The sequence below is a fragment of the Homalodisca vitripennis genome, chromosome 4 (genome assembly GCF_021130785.1).
Source record: "Homalodisca vitripennis isolate AUS2020 chromosome 4, UT_GWSS_2.1, whole genome shotgun sequence".
Classification (NCBI taxonomy): domain Eukaryota; kingdom Metazoa; phylum Arthropoda; class Insecta; order Hemiptera; family Cicadellidae; genus Homalodisca; species Homalodisca vitripennis.
In genome coordinates, this window is record NC_060210.1 from 43588461 (window position 1) to 43603230 (window position 14770).

General features: G+C 33.6%; 1 protein-coding gene across 3 annotated transcripts in view; it reads right to left on the reverse strand.

The window, feature by feature from the left end:
- Positions 1 to 2460: 2460 nt before the first annotated feature.
- The window catches only part of LOC124359228 (phospholipase B1, membrane-associated-like), a 64364-nt gene continuing 52054 nt past the window's right edge, over positions 2461 to 14770 (reverse strand). For all 3 annotated transcript variants that reach the window (XM_046811797.1, XM_046811796.1, XM_046811798.1), the window contains 3 exons: positions 10389 to 10540; positions 10140 to 10308; positions 2461 to 2955 (listed from right to left, as the gene is read on the reverse strand). In XM_046811797.1, the coding sequence (XP_046667753.1) occupies positions 2792 to 2955; positions 10140 to 10308; positions 10389 to 10540 (485 nt within the window). In that variant the 3' untranslated portion in view covers positions 2461 to 2791. The remainder of the gene's footprint in view (positions 2956 to 10139; positions 10309 to 10388; positions 10541 to 14770) is intronic.

Here is a 14770-nt window from a genome sequence, read left to right on the forward strand (position 1 = left end):
CCATATTTAATAAAAAAAGTTCTTCAAAATGTTATTAACCAATTTAATTAATTTTATCCAACTATTAAATTTACTTTTGAAACTGAAACAAATTCATCCTTGCCATTTTTAGATGTATTAGTGAAAAGGAATAATGGCAACATAGAATATGGCATTTACAGAAAACCCACTTGCAAAAACACAATATACATACCACAAGATTCAAACCATCCACTCTCCAAAAAAGAGCTTCTTTCTACACCACAGTTAACAAATTGCTTATAACACCTTTAAAGAACGATGAATACATAAAAGAACTAAGCAATCTAAAATGTATAGACAACTAAATTAATTGACAGTTTAAAAAAAATACCAAAAACAAAAGAAGACTATTAAAAAATGTTATAATTCTTTATAAAGAAATAAAATTGACCATAACTGATGGATTGCCAAATACGTTATTCTTCTTTCACTTTGTAAAGTAGTTCTAGAACTATTTCAACAATAAATAATATAAGTACTCACTTGGAAATCAAAAAGATAGCTTTTAGATAAAAATAATAGTGAAATTTACTAAATTAGCTCTGAAGATTGTGATAAGAATTACATTGGCAAAACAATAAAATAAGATTTAATGAACATGAAATATATTATAAATACGGACAAACTCATAAATCATCTATTGCCAAACATGCATTAGAAACAAATCAAACTTTAAAAAATGTCATACTATTAAAATTAGTCTTTAAGCAAGAAATACTCAATGCTTATGAAACATCATACATAAAAAATACATGAAGTTGAAATATTAGACAATGGTTTTGAACAGATTCAAAATTCATGTTTTCTTTAAAATATAACTAAATTCATTTTGACTCAAACTTTTATGCATATATTAGTATTATAAATGCGAAAGTACCTTTGTTTGTTTGTTTTGCTTTCACACGTAAACTATTCAACCGAATGTACTGAAATTTTACATGGGCATTCTTACGGTCCTTGGGATGAATATAGGTTTATTCTTATTCAAATATCTTCTGGGCTACGCCCTATTAGTCTTTAGAGTAGTGAAAAATCCCATCTTGATCTCTATAGTTGTGAAATAGTAATTAAAAGAGCATGTCTAATATAATCAACTGTTCTGTTTCTAATAATGGTAGGAATAACCATTATTTTTAAAGCCGTTTTAGATTTCAGCGATTAGGTAAGTACTTATCTACCTTAGAAAATGTCCTAAAACATAGATAGTCAGAATTTGACTCTGAAGACTCCTTTTGAAGCAGTCGGCAAGAACTATGCTAGATGAAAGTACGCTGGACTGTGCTTTTGAACTAATGCACCAATTCGAGCTCTAAATGTTCTAAAATATTAACAATATTTTGCAGTTTATAAAGAACAAATCCATAGTGTCATTGTTAATGTAGTTTTAACTGTAACTTTTTATCAAATACATATAAGTTGGATTGTGTCTAAAAGACAATGTTACTATCTAACTTTTACTATATATTTAGAGACTGATATAAAACTCATCTTGGTTCAATTTTAACAGAAGTGGGCTTCTCTGATCTCTGCTACATATTTTCTTGATTTGGAAAAAAAAAATCAAGTGAAGAACAAATCATATTAAGAACAAGTAAATTACAATGGCCATAACTATAAACTTTTTGTTGTATTTTCTTGATTGTGGCAGCAAGGCAAACACAACACTGGCGTCGGAAATATAATTCACTCGAACTAGCAGTGGGCATACACATGCGAAACCTACTAAATTGCATGCAAAGCAGCGGGTAACTGCTAGCATAAGAGACAATGTTGTCTAACTTTTACTTTACTTTGAAGACTGATATGAAACTTAAATTAGTTGTCTTTTGACAAAAGTAGGCTTCTCAGAGCTGTGTATGTATATAAATTTTCTTGATCGGGAAAGAGGAAAAATCAGCGATGGAACAAAAATACTAAGATTGGAGTAATTACAAATAAATATACACCTTTTAGCGTATTTTCTTGATCGTGGTCAGAAGGAAAATTCAAAGTTGGCGTCTGAAATAAAACTCACTTGAACCAGAGATGCTCCTACAGGTGCAAAACTTTTGAAATTGTGTGTGAAGCCGCGAGTAACTGCTAGTTTATTATACTGTTATTTATCAAATATTTTATTAAGCTGATAATTGTTTTTAAATTGTAAAAATATGTGTACTGTTTCAAATTGTTTGATTCACACCTGATGATGACATCTTGGATGTAAAAAGGCCTTGTGCAAAGAAATAAAAAATTGATTTGGAGAATTGTGTGTTTCTTTTTAAGAAAATAATTTGTTTTCTAATAAGAAGAGCTTCTCCTTTAATATAATATATAAGTAGTTAACACTTTTACTGCCGTTCTATCTTGAGTGATGATAAGTATTTCATTAAGACAGCAAGCACACTATGATGTCTACTGCAGTCTAATTTGTTAACACTAATTAGGAGTAAAAAAGAAATCTCATGAATTTGTTTAAAATAGATATAAGTTGAAATTTCTCAGCTTTATGCCCTCAACATGTGTTCAACAAATATTTCTTGGTTTGTGGTTTGAGAAATATACGTTAGTACTTCAGTTTGTCGGTTCCAAAATTAGGATACGGCATTGCTACTACCAAACTATAAGAAGCTTCGGTTTTATACTATTAAAGTATGGATCATTAATTAATATTAGAGACATGTGGAAACCAGAAAATAATTATTAATTAATGACAGATAATCTAATTTGTAATTAGATTCTGAAAATCTTTGTACTTATACCAACATTCTATGTTTAGAAGAATCTAGAAGGCTCAGTCTTGTCGGCCTGTCTGTAAGAACTGGACAGAGTTGTTGTAAGTAAAGATGTATGGAGCCTGCTCCGTTGGACAGTAGAATCGCTGCATTACATGATCTAACCCGATAGTTGTCTTGTGGCCGACAGGCTCCAACATGTTGTTCCACAGCAAGTTGGCCGCTGGAACACAATTGTGTACCATAATTCCTTCAGGTTCACTAATACAGTGTCTAAAGTGGACAAAATTAAATTTGTCTGGATATTTAAATAGAATAAAGGTTTCAATGTTATTACATATTTACGAAGCTATACTCTTAAGTATTTCATTAGTATAAAAAGAGTGTAAGGCAGTTTCCACAATAATTTATCTAATTAAAAATATATTTCTAAATTGTCTAATAGTTAAATTTGTTTAACACATTGACTACCAAGTGACACAATTTAGTGTTGTTACATGTTGCATAATCAACATGCATCAATGTATTAATCATTACAACGAAATTAATTGAGTATTTGAACTTGTGTACAATGATTATGCAGGAAAAGATTTGTATCAGATACTGTTTAATAGTTAAGCCCAGTTTCCTTGTACAACATACAAACTAGAAAGACACTTGTGCTTTTTTCAGAAAATAGTGGTCTCTAAAGTAATAAAGACATTTTGATGAATACGCACTCTCAGCCGTAATGGCCTAGCTACCCTGTGAATTATTAATTGTGTTCCCAATTTGCAGATATCAAATAAATTTAAGTCCTGATACGTCTAGATATATTCCAAACGGATTGAGATATTGATGTACAATTTTACCATAGGCCTACCTATTAAAATATTTGTATGTGATGGATAAAAATATTGATAAAATATATTGATGGATAAAAATATTTCCCCCCTTTTCAAAAGGTGGTAGAGGGGAGTCACTTTAAATTTTCAAATATCTACAACGATCCTAGCAAAAGTTTATACTTGAATATTTGAAGTAAAATATCAATTATAATTTAGAAAGATCTTAACAGTATAAGAACACCCCTTGGAACAAAATTTAATAACAACATTATTTAGAACTGTGGTCCACACAAATAAGATTAAATCCAAATTTAGCTGAAGAAATTTATAGCTATGTATTACTTAAAATCTTAATCTTAATTAAAGTCTTGTAAATTATCATTGCTGGCAATATAGTTAGTACATATATATTTTTGCGTATTTATTTCTGAATGAAATAAAGAAGTTTAAAGCGGAATTTGTAAAAGTGGATTCTTGTATATTTCTAAACATTTTAATGGATATGTGTCCAGTAAGGTATTTAAACTAATTTAATCTGTGATAAATAAGAATGCTACAATAAAAAGTACTTAGAAAGGTCAGAGATTATTAAATAATATTATTCTTGCGAAACTACATTTGAACATTTCTTTTTATGTAGACCCATACGATTATGTAATCCTAAGAAACAGTTGGATGAATCTCAAGAATTTAATTCAATTGAACATTTAAAAAACTAAAGAGAAATGTTTGCAATACATAATTTAAATAATCTGCACTTAAAGTACCATTCTGTCATAATTTTAACACACGTATAATATGTCAGATTGTTTAACTGCTTTGTTTTGTCCATCTGAGAAGAGGGCATTCCACGGGTTTAATACAGTTAATTGGTAACAAATTGAATAATTAACCCTTTTAGCCCCGGCGTCCGATATATCGGACAGAGGTGGTCTAGCTAAAATGCCCAACGTCCGATATACCGGACGTCTCGATAATTTAATGTAGCTGGCTAATAATATGTCCAAATGCCATCAGTTTCGGTATAGTAGTCGGTGAAGAAACGGGCTACATGCAAAAACAATAAACCTTCCAATTGGCATTGTATGTCGTCGTCATTGAGCGTAGTTTATTTGTCGATGTCAGCTGTCAGACGACTTCAGTTGCATTGTTGTTGTATGCTGACTTATAACCTCAATTAGTTTGCGTGATTGAAAGCGGTTGTTTTTCGTGTGATTTATTGTATTATTAGTAAAAAAAAAAACATGAGTAAACGTCGTAGAGAAAAGTTACCAGTGAGTGAAAACACTTTGATAAACACTATTATTGGTACTTTGGGATTATACCGACCAAACCCAGACATGAATCGTTATTTGACATTTTGCTTCTACTGATTACTAGATTAGCGTAGAACAATATTTCGTCAATATAAAACAGGAATTGTCTTATCGCAAACCCCTCCCCATCCTTAGACAGAGCCAGAGGTCAAAGTCGAGCGGTGTAGTAGATAACGTGATTGCAGAGTCTCGCCGCCCGTTCAGCTGGTGCGTCGCTTTGTTGTACTTCCGTGTTTTACCTCTACATTTCTCCAAACACAAAAATTCAATAAAAACAAACATGATCAAACTAAAACTAAACTCTTTATTGAAAAAACACTCAAAACTTGTTTTTATTCTTGATCACACTCCGCCACCCAAATGCGAGTGCCATGCCTTCGCGCTGATCTCAACGAAAGAAAAACATCCCTAGAGATAGTACATATCAGTAAAATATCAAATTCTAGAGGATCTGATCAGAAATATAAATTGAATTGTAATTGAAAGGCAATTATGTACCGTGAAAATCACGTGATGCCGCGTGGTCTGTCGTAATCGGGATTCTCGAGAAAGATAAGATAACAGCGACAACAATACCAATCACAATGCCTGGAAATGCTTGTAATTTTGTAATTAAAGAATTGTTTTTTCGTTCTATCATGTTTGTTTCTATAAATTTATATTTTTGTGTTCTTCATACTGGTGTGGTCGGTATAATCCCAAAGTACCCTATTATTAGTGGTGATTGTGCTATTTTTTGAAGACAATGAATTGAGTTGTTTATATAAAATGTATATATTGTAAATATTATTTTATTTACTTTTTTGAAAAACTAAACAAGTTTTAGTCTTACAAACCATTACAATTAGTTTGTGTTATTTTACAATTGTTATTATTTCAAAAGTGCAAAAACAAGTATACATCTATATACTTCTACTGACGATATATATGTGTATATATATATATATATATATATATATATATATATATATATATATATCGGTATATATTTACTCCAGAAAGTATTAAAGGGTTTTGAAGGTATATGTGTTATATTTACACGATTCAACAAACTGTCACATATCCATTGGCAATATTCAGACAGCAAGAATGTAAAAAAATATTTGTTTCACGTACTTTTGAATACACTAATTATAGTAATATTTAATTTTTTTTAATTTTTGGTTCATTAAACTCAGATATTTCATTTTTAGTTTCATACTAGTGTTGTAAATAAAAACAAGAAATATTATCAACATTTTTATTTGCGAGCTACCCTCCGCCACCCCCCAAGTACAGGCAATACTTGAGTCCACTAAGCTATTACAGAATTTAAGAATTAGTTATAAACAGTAAATTACCAAAATTTTAGGGGGTTAGTGAAAAGTTTACACTGGGGAAAACAGTTTGTCGTGCAAGTAATATGTTATTGATATGAGTTCTGGTGCTTTCATTGAAGTCCGGGCCTGATGACAGATTTAGAGAGATTTAAAATCTTCTTTATCAAAGGACAATTTCAGCTGCATGGGTTGACGTCCCAGCCGCTCACAGACATTTAGAGTGTTGGTGTCAGTTAACATCTTCATTATCAATGGACAATTTCAGCTGCATGGGTTTATGTCCCGGCTGCTCACTGACATTTAGTGTTGGTGTCAGTTAAAATCTTCTTTATCAACAGAGAATTTTTGCTGCATGGGTTGATGTCCCGGCTGCTCACTGACATTTAGTGTTGGTGTCAGTTAACATCTTCATTATCAATGGACAATTTCAGCTGCATGGGTTTATGTCCCGGCTGCTCACTGACATTTAGTGTTGGTGTCAGTTAAAATCGTCTTTATCAACAGAGAATTTTTGCTGCATGGGTTGATGTCCCGGCTGCTCACTGACATTTAGTGTTGGTGTCAGTTAAAATCTTCTTTATCAACGGAGAATTTTTGCTGCATGGGTTGATGTCCCAGCCGCTCACTGACATTTAGAGTGTTGATGTCAGTTAAAATCTTCTTTATCAACAGAGAATTTTTGCTGCATGGGTTGATGTCCCGGCTGCTCACTGACATTTAGTGTTGGTGTCAGTTAACATCTTCATTATCAATGGACAATTTCAGCTGCATGGGTTTATGTCCCGGCTGCTCACTGACATTTAGTGTTGGTGTCAGTTAAAATCGTCTTTATCAACAGAGAATTTTTGCTGCATGGGTTGATGTCCCGGCTGCTCACTGACATTTAGTGTTGGTGTCAGTTAAAATCTTCTTTATCAACGGAGAATTTTTGCTGCATGGGTTGATGTCCCAGCCGCTCACTGACATTTAGAGTGTTGATGTCAGTTAAAATCTTCTTTATCAACGGAGAATTTTTGCTGCATGGGTTGATGTCCCGGCTGCTCACTGACATTTAGTGTTGGTGTCAGTTAAAATCTTCTTAATCAACGGAGAATTTTTGCTGCATGGGTTGATGTCCCGGCTGCTCACTGACATTTAGTGTTGGTGTCAGTTAAAATCTTCTTTATCAACGGAGAATTTTTGCTGCATGGGTTGATGTCCCAGCCGCTCACTGACATTTAGAGTGTTGATGTCAGTTAAAATCTTCTTTATCAACGGAGAATTTTTGCTGCATGGGTTGATGTCCCGGCTGCTCACTGACATTTAGTGTTGGTGTCCGTTAAAATCTTCTTTATCAACGGAGAATTTTTGCTGCATGGGTTGATGTCCCCGCCGCTCACTGACATTTAGTGTTGGTGTCAGTTAAAATCTTCTTAATCAACGGAGAATTTTTGCTGCATGGGATGATGTCCCGGCTGCTCACTGACATTTAGTGTTTGTGTCAGTTAAAATCTTCTTAATCAACGGAGAATTTTTGCTGCATGGGTTGATGTCCCGGCTGCTCACTGACATTTAGTGTTGGTGTCCGTTAAAATCTTCTTAATCAACGGAGAATTTTTGCTGCATGGGTTGATGTCCCGGCTGCTCACTGACATTTAGTGTTGGTGTCAGTTAAAATCTTCTTAATCAACGGAGAATTTTTGCTGCATGGGTTGATGTCCCAGCCGCTCACTGACATTTAAAGTGTTCGTTTCAGCTTAGCCGATTTCAGAATATTCAAAATATTGAACAAATATCTCAGACCCGGATGGAACATTTATAGGTGTAGTATATTTCTTGTGGACTGTAGTTTTTTCCTCCAGTGAATGTTTTACTAATACTTCAGATTTTATGTATAGGTCACACTAACTTGGAATTTAGAATGATATTTTGCTGAATGTGTAATAACCATAGTTACTAATTTCAACAATTACATAATAAACATATTAAATATGAATATTTTACAATGATCTCTGTGGCTGAATTTGGTCATGAACATGATTCCGGTGATTTGGTGGACAAAGGCTTTGAAGAAGACAATGTTTTATTTTGATTTCTAGAATAAGTTTCTTAAATATTTCAACTGACTAAGATAAATGCCATATATAAGGCTGTAAACTCTCATAATTAATTATCGATTTTGAAATTGAAGTGATTTGTGGGGAGATCAGTGTGAAGTAAATTGGATTTAACATTACTTCAGTTATGATGCAAGTCTAACTCCAAAACTCTGTAATTATTTAACTCTATCGCAATATACATAGGTGTGGCCACGCTTCTGGAATTCCTGGAAAGTCATGGAAATAAAGTAGGTCATGGAAAGTCATTGAAATTCAAAAGTTGGTCCTGGAAAATTTTGTGGTAGCTGTTTTAGGCTGGTTTTCCTGCTATCAGGAGTTGCATCCAAAGTGTTTGAGTCAATTTATGGATAGTCAAATCGCAGGAAAAATTTCACTTGAGCGTATTAAAATTGGTTATTTGGTGAACTTTGGTATTGTTGAGTATTTTCGAGACCTACTGGACAAGGAAGTCCAGGAATCATCTGCCTTTGTTTCTATATTGGACGAAAGCATGAATAAAGTTAGCCAGAATAGTAAATGGGTATTGCACTAAGGTATTGGGATCCTGTAAGTCATGAAGTGACCACAAGATATTTTACCTCTACTTCTTTGACTAAAAGCACTGGGAGCAATTTGATTTTAAAATTCAGAAGTCAATCAAAGCACATAAATGTAAAAAAAACATTTCTCATTGTCTATCGGTAGACTTAATGTAAATTTAAAGTCTGTGAAAGATCTGGAGTAGGAACTTCAGACTGAGAATAATGATGATGATCCTATACTTTTTATTTATAGGCACCTGTGGTTTGCACATCCTCAAAAATGTGTTCAAATCAGGGGCTAAGTGGAATCTAGTTAAATTTCTTAGGGCTCTCTACAATTTTTTTGAAGATTTCCTGCCAGAAGGGAATTTTGTGTACAAGTAACAAGACATATCTGTATACTTCTACTGACGTGTATGTGGAAATATATGAAGAAGTGCTTATGCAGCAATACAATTAATTGGATATATCTCCTGCATTTATCAAGGAAAGTTCTTCAAATTTTGTTTGTGTAGTAAGAAATATGTGTACAACAAAATTGCTTCATTTTTCAGGGGCTACAATTTTTTTTCTACCCTTTTAAGTATGTCCAAACTATAAAAAATTAAAAATTTGTTTATGTATAAATACGCTAAAAAAAACAAATCATTCTGTAAAAGTACTTTTTAACTATTAAATCTAAGAGTACACTTATTTGTAAACAATTTAAAACAAAAACCTAAAAGTTATCTTCAAAAATAAGAAAACTAGATGTATTTTTCCTCAATTCTGCACTACGGACCCTTATCGCCATGGGCTTTCTGGCAAGTCCATGGAAAAATGGCTGGGGTTAAAAGGGTTAAAAGAATCTATAATTTCACTATTTATTCAATAAACGTGAATGAAAACATAAAACACTCATTGTGTCTGCAATTTAATATAAACAACTGAACAATTTTCAGTATTGCACAGTTCATGAGATAAATGAAGAAACTAATAAAAACTGCCATTGATTAAAGTAATATGATGGCCTTTTCTCCACCCAAGAATGTTAAAACAATCTATGTAAAAGCTCTGCAAGAGAGCCAAGACACTAACTTTGATCGCCTTCATTTTGCTGTAAATCTTTAGTATCTTACCTTAGCCTGAGAAGTCAACACATTTTTTCAATTACTATCTAAATATTTAATTGTAAATAATATATTACAAAACAGTTACACTACATCCAGAAATGACCGCGATTGGAATATAAGTAACGTACTATCATTATTAATCAAACAATAGTTCAAGGTGAAGAATCTATATTTTGTGTACGCTAAAAATAACTAAAGCGTTTCATAGCCTACCCAAAGCATGTCCTTTCTGGCTGAAATGGAAACAGTCGTAAGTAACGTATGAGATATCAATGACCTCGTCGTAGCGTCGGCTTGGCTCTGTGGGAGCGTTGAACAGCTTTATAAAAGGCTGGATTACAACCGTGAAGTCTTCCTTCTTGTTATAGCGTCCACTGGATACCTGCAGGTGGCAAGATATCAATAAATTAAGTATTCAGATACAATCCTGTCAACAAGCCACTGACACCTGCTATGACTGACCAGTAACTCCTCCGCTTCCTGATACCCTCGCACCAGGTCTGTGATGATGCTCATCTCGTCGGCTGCACCGCGGAGGTGGAAGCAGGTACAGAAGAAGCGGTGCAGCAGGCGACACATGATGGAGCGTTTTACTCGAACACTCACCGACACATCTGCAACAGCGTGCAGTGGTGTAGTCGACAAGAGTTATACTTGTTCTAGATATTGGTGAAACCAGCATAGACTTATCACAAATTATGTACAGTTTAAACAATTGCCCGTTGAAATAAGGTATACCAATCTGTTTTAATTGTCCTTCCGAGTCAGTCGGAAGAAGTAAATGGATTTTGTGCCAAATGAAAAACATGGTTTATTCTATAAACACAGGATTCAACTATGTGTTTAAAACCCATTTTTCTCTAGACTCATAAGTAATGTATTTTTAACAATTTTTTAAAGTATGAACGGTTATAAAATTGGGAGGAGGTGGCTTAATAAGCTGGTTAACAAATAGCTTTATAAACTTTAGTACTGGAAGTGGTTTTTTGCTCTTGGGATCAATTTCAGTGAAGTTGTGTAGAAATTTGCTATAAGTACTACAGTACCATGAGGGGGAGAACGTTTGCAATAGGACAAATTTCTACGCAAAATATACCTAAAAATTGTCGGAGCCTATGCAGAGGTTATGCCAAACACAATAACATATAATATGTTATTTAATTACGTATTATGATAAAACTATCATGACGAACGACCCTTGTTCATAATTGCTTTGTGTAAATAAGTTTAGTAGGTTTTAGCAATAAAATTTACAGAGATGCATTTTAAATTTTACCTAACAACAGTAAAATAATTTATTTTCTGACATATGTTTAACTATTTCTAGTGTTTAGAAGACTTTTTTATTCTCTATTAATTGTTTTGATAAATTGCTACATGACCCATTCTCAAAAATGAACGCAGTAACCCGGTTTATGGTGGTGTTGCAAATCTGGACCTTCCTCCACCATTACCACAAAATCGTCTTTCAGAGCATTTCTAGTGACATCCTCAACTTTAGCTAGGTATTATTTCCGATAAGGATTTTCCCGGCATGACCGATGCCAAAATTGTATAAATTTCTCACAAATAACGCAGTGCCTTCCACGGTTGTCGCAAAAAACTACTATCGAATGTGTTAAATATTCCATACGGTTTGATCGACACATATAAATAATAAATATTTCAGTGTGACACAGAATAACGGTATGTTTACTCTATTAACGATAATCATTAATATAATTTATAACATCATATCATGTGTATTAATGACACATGTATTAATGATAATCATTTGTGAGTTCCCAGTTCATAGTAAGATTCTGCTTCACCAAGTTACATTGTCATATCAGCTGATTCTCAGTATGAGGTGACGAGAAAACAAGTCGCTTCGTTCCGGTTGTTTATATAGGTTTTTGTTCTTCGCCGTTCGTTAATTCTGCATGATTTACTATATATATTATCTTTTGCTCACGTTCTGTATCGTATTGTAAACACATATTAATAAAAATTGTGTTTGTAAAGAATTTAGAAATGTATATATGTGTGTGTGTGTGTGTGTGCGTGCGTGTGTGTGTGTGTGTGTGTGTGTGTGTGTGTGTGTGTGTGTGTGTGTGTGTGTGTGCGTGCGTGCGTGCGTGCGTGCGTGCGTGCGTGTGGAAAGTAAAGATGAGCAGTAACATTTGCTCGATTGTTAAATTTGATTGATTATCCCATCACTAGTTGTTCTTCTGTTATAGCTGGCAACTCCGCTCCACAACGCAGGATTGCATGTACGTATACATATCGTACTATAGCACGCTTGGATCTCGATTCCCATTGTTTCGGATTTCACCGCTAGGATGGATTTCAACGGCGAGTCCTTTTAGGATGACAAGACAACTACCATATCTGCAGTGGATGCATGGATTGTATTTATTTTGTGCTATGTGGGGTGGGAAAGTTGGTATATTGGTTACCAGAGAGTGCTCTTCATATCTGTCCTTTCCTCTCTTTTTTCCACAAAGCGTCCTTGTCTATTTACACTTGCTTAGTTTACAGTGTACAACGGTCTCTCCAGATACAGTGATACATGTATTAACTCGATGTACACATGTTTAGGTCAGAATGCTTCGTAGTTGACTTCTTTAGTAGGGTAGTTTGATGTCGAAATACATTAATTAGGAACCTTTATCGTCACGTCTAAGTTGTTACGTAATTACGAAACGTGACTCTGTATAACTAGTATAAGTGGTGACATTTTAACATTTTCTTGATTAGAGTAAAGTGCAGGGAAAACAGTGACTGGCCTCAATTACATTATGTTGTGTAACACACTCCCTGGTAACGTAGCCAGTCGGCACGGGATGATTAATGCTATATCATCTGTATCCACCTTGGCACTCTTGGGCAACATATCTCGGAATTGCGATGTCTAGGTTCCCCCGTGTTGTCTATTGTGATCATGGATAAACTTTCGTGTATTGTGGATAACGATCATGGATAAACATGGACGTTAATGTTTCGCGTACTTCGATAACGTGTCGATACTGCATTGAATTTGTGCCGATAACAGTTTATACCTACGGTCCAACTCAACAGTTTATTGGTCCTTGACATCAGAGAAATGTTAAGACCACAGACCTCTTTATACGTTGATATCCATTACATTGGGCTATTAAACAAAGTTAACTAGGCTACTGCTACACTAATAACGTGTAATAAATCGTAATATAAACGTAGCAATAGCAGTTCTAATACTGATAGATGATATAGTAGTATTGGAACTGGCTAATCCGAAAACTTTATAAAAGCCTTTTTCTGGAAGACTTTGGTGGTGCTTTACTTTTCTATGGTGAAGAACTTTGGCAGTACGAAATGTTTATTCAGTAAAACTATAAAGAGAGAAGTTTAATTTTTCGATCCAAACATGTATGTGTCCAATCTTTAAATGGAAAATATACTGAGGCTTGATTTAACGGTAGATTTCTCCTCCTTGGGCCTGTAAGTATGAAAACAATCATATATATGATTTGATGAGCGAATAAACCATTCGAAACATGTCACTATAGGACATAAAGTAAAGCTTCTGGGGTTTTTACGAAAAGCAAGAACCTTACTATAAAACCATAATGAATTACTGATTCACGGCAATGAAATTACAAAGTGTGTTTAGTACATGGTGAACTCAACTTTGAAAAATTGTTTTATGCTACAGTAACAATAATTACTATATTAGTTCATTTACAGTAAGTTGGTTGCTATAATTAACGTTATACCGGTGCACAAAATGCCAGTGCTATAAAAAATGTTGTTATAAATTATGCCTAAGAGGTGTGTGTGTCTGTTTTTTGAAGTGAAAACTTCTTTAGGCGCGTTGAGCGCTTTGGTAGAGGGTAAAATCCTCGGTTCGCGTCACCGACATGCTAATGATACTAACCTGCATGAAAAAGTCAGTCTCGCTGTGTTTTTTAACCGTAGACTACTAGGTTAGTGGCCGCGGACTACTAACCTGCATGAAAAAGTCAGTCTCGCTGTGTTAAAACTGTCCCGGCGGAGTATGAAAACAGACTGCGAAAATCAGTGACCTTTACGGCTTCCTCTCGCGATTTAAAAGTGAAGCCAATGTCGTACAATTCTGTAAGATGCATCAAATTAAAGCTCTTAATATTGGCAATCTATTGGTTACATTTTTAAATATTAAAAAAATTTCAAAATAATTTTGATTATTGTTTACATTTTACATAGCGTTTACAATGACAAGAAAACAGTAGTAAGCGAGGATTTTTTTTATTTTTTGGTCAGACAAATTTTGTCAGCGAGAAAGTTGTGTGAAAATAGATGAATATTTTTTTTGTAATTTATCATTTTTTTATTGGAAGTTTAGTTTAGCCTGTAGTAGCGTATGAAGTGATGAGTGAACGTTTCTGCCGGAACTGTAGTTGGCGCATTGGCTCACTGATACCGTATTAACTCAATAAATTAGTTTATTGTGCAATAAAAATACCTTTACGAAAGAACCAAGTTAATTTAACTAATTTATTAGTTTTAAAAATATTGTGGGTTTAATTGTTATTGCAATTACGTATATACTTTATCCGTAGCAATAACTGTATTATTTACAACGGTGTTCAACTCACTGTTGTTCACTCGGTGTTTACTCACTTATAAATGAATAATGAAAACAACGAATATATTTTTAAACATTTTTAATATTTGTACGAATGTATTTAAAATTTAGCATTATTCATTTTAATTATGTTTTTAATATTTAACCTTTTCATCATGAAATGAGTATTATTACGGTATAAGATTTATCTTACTAGCGTGGTAAAATAGATTTCTAGTTATTTGATAATTTTTTTTCGTGGATTTTAAAATTGGAA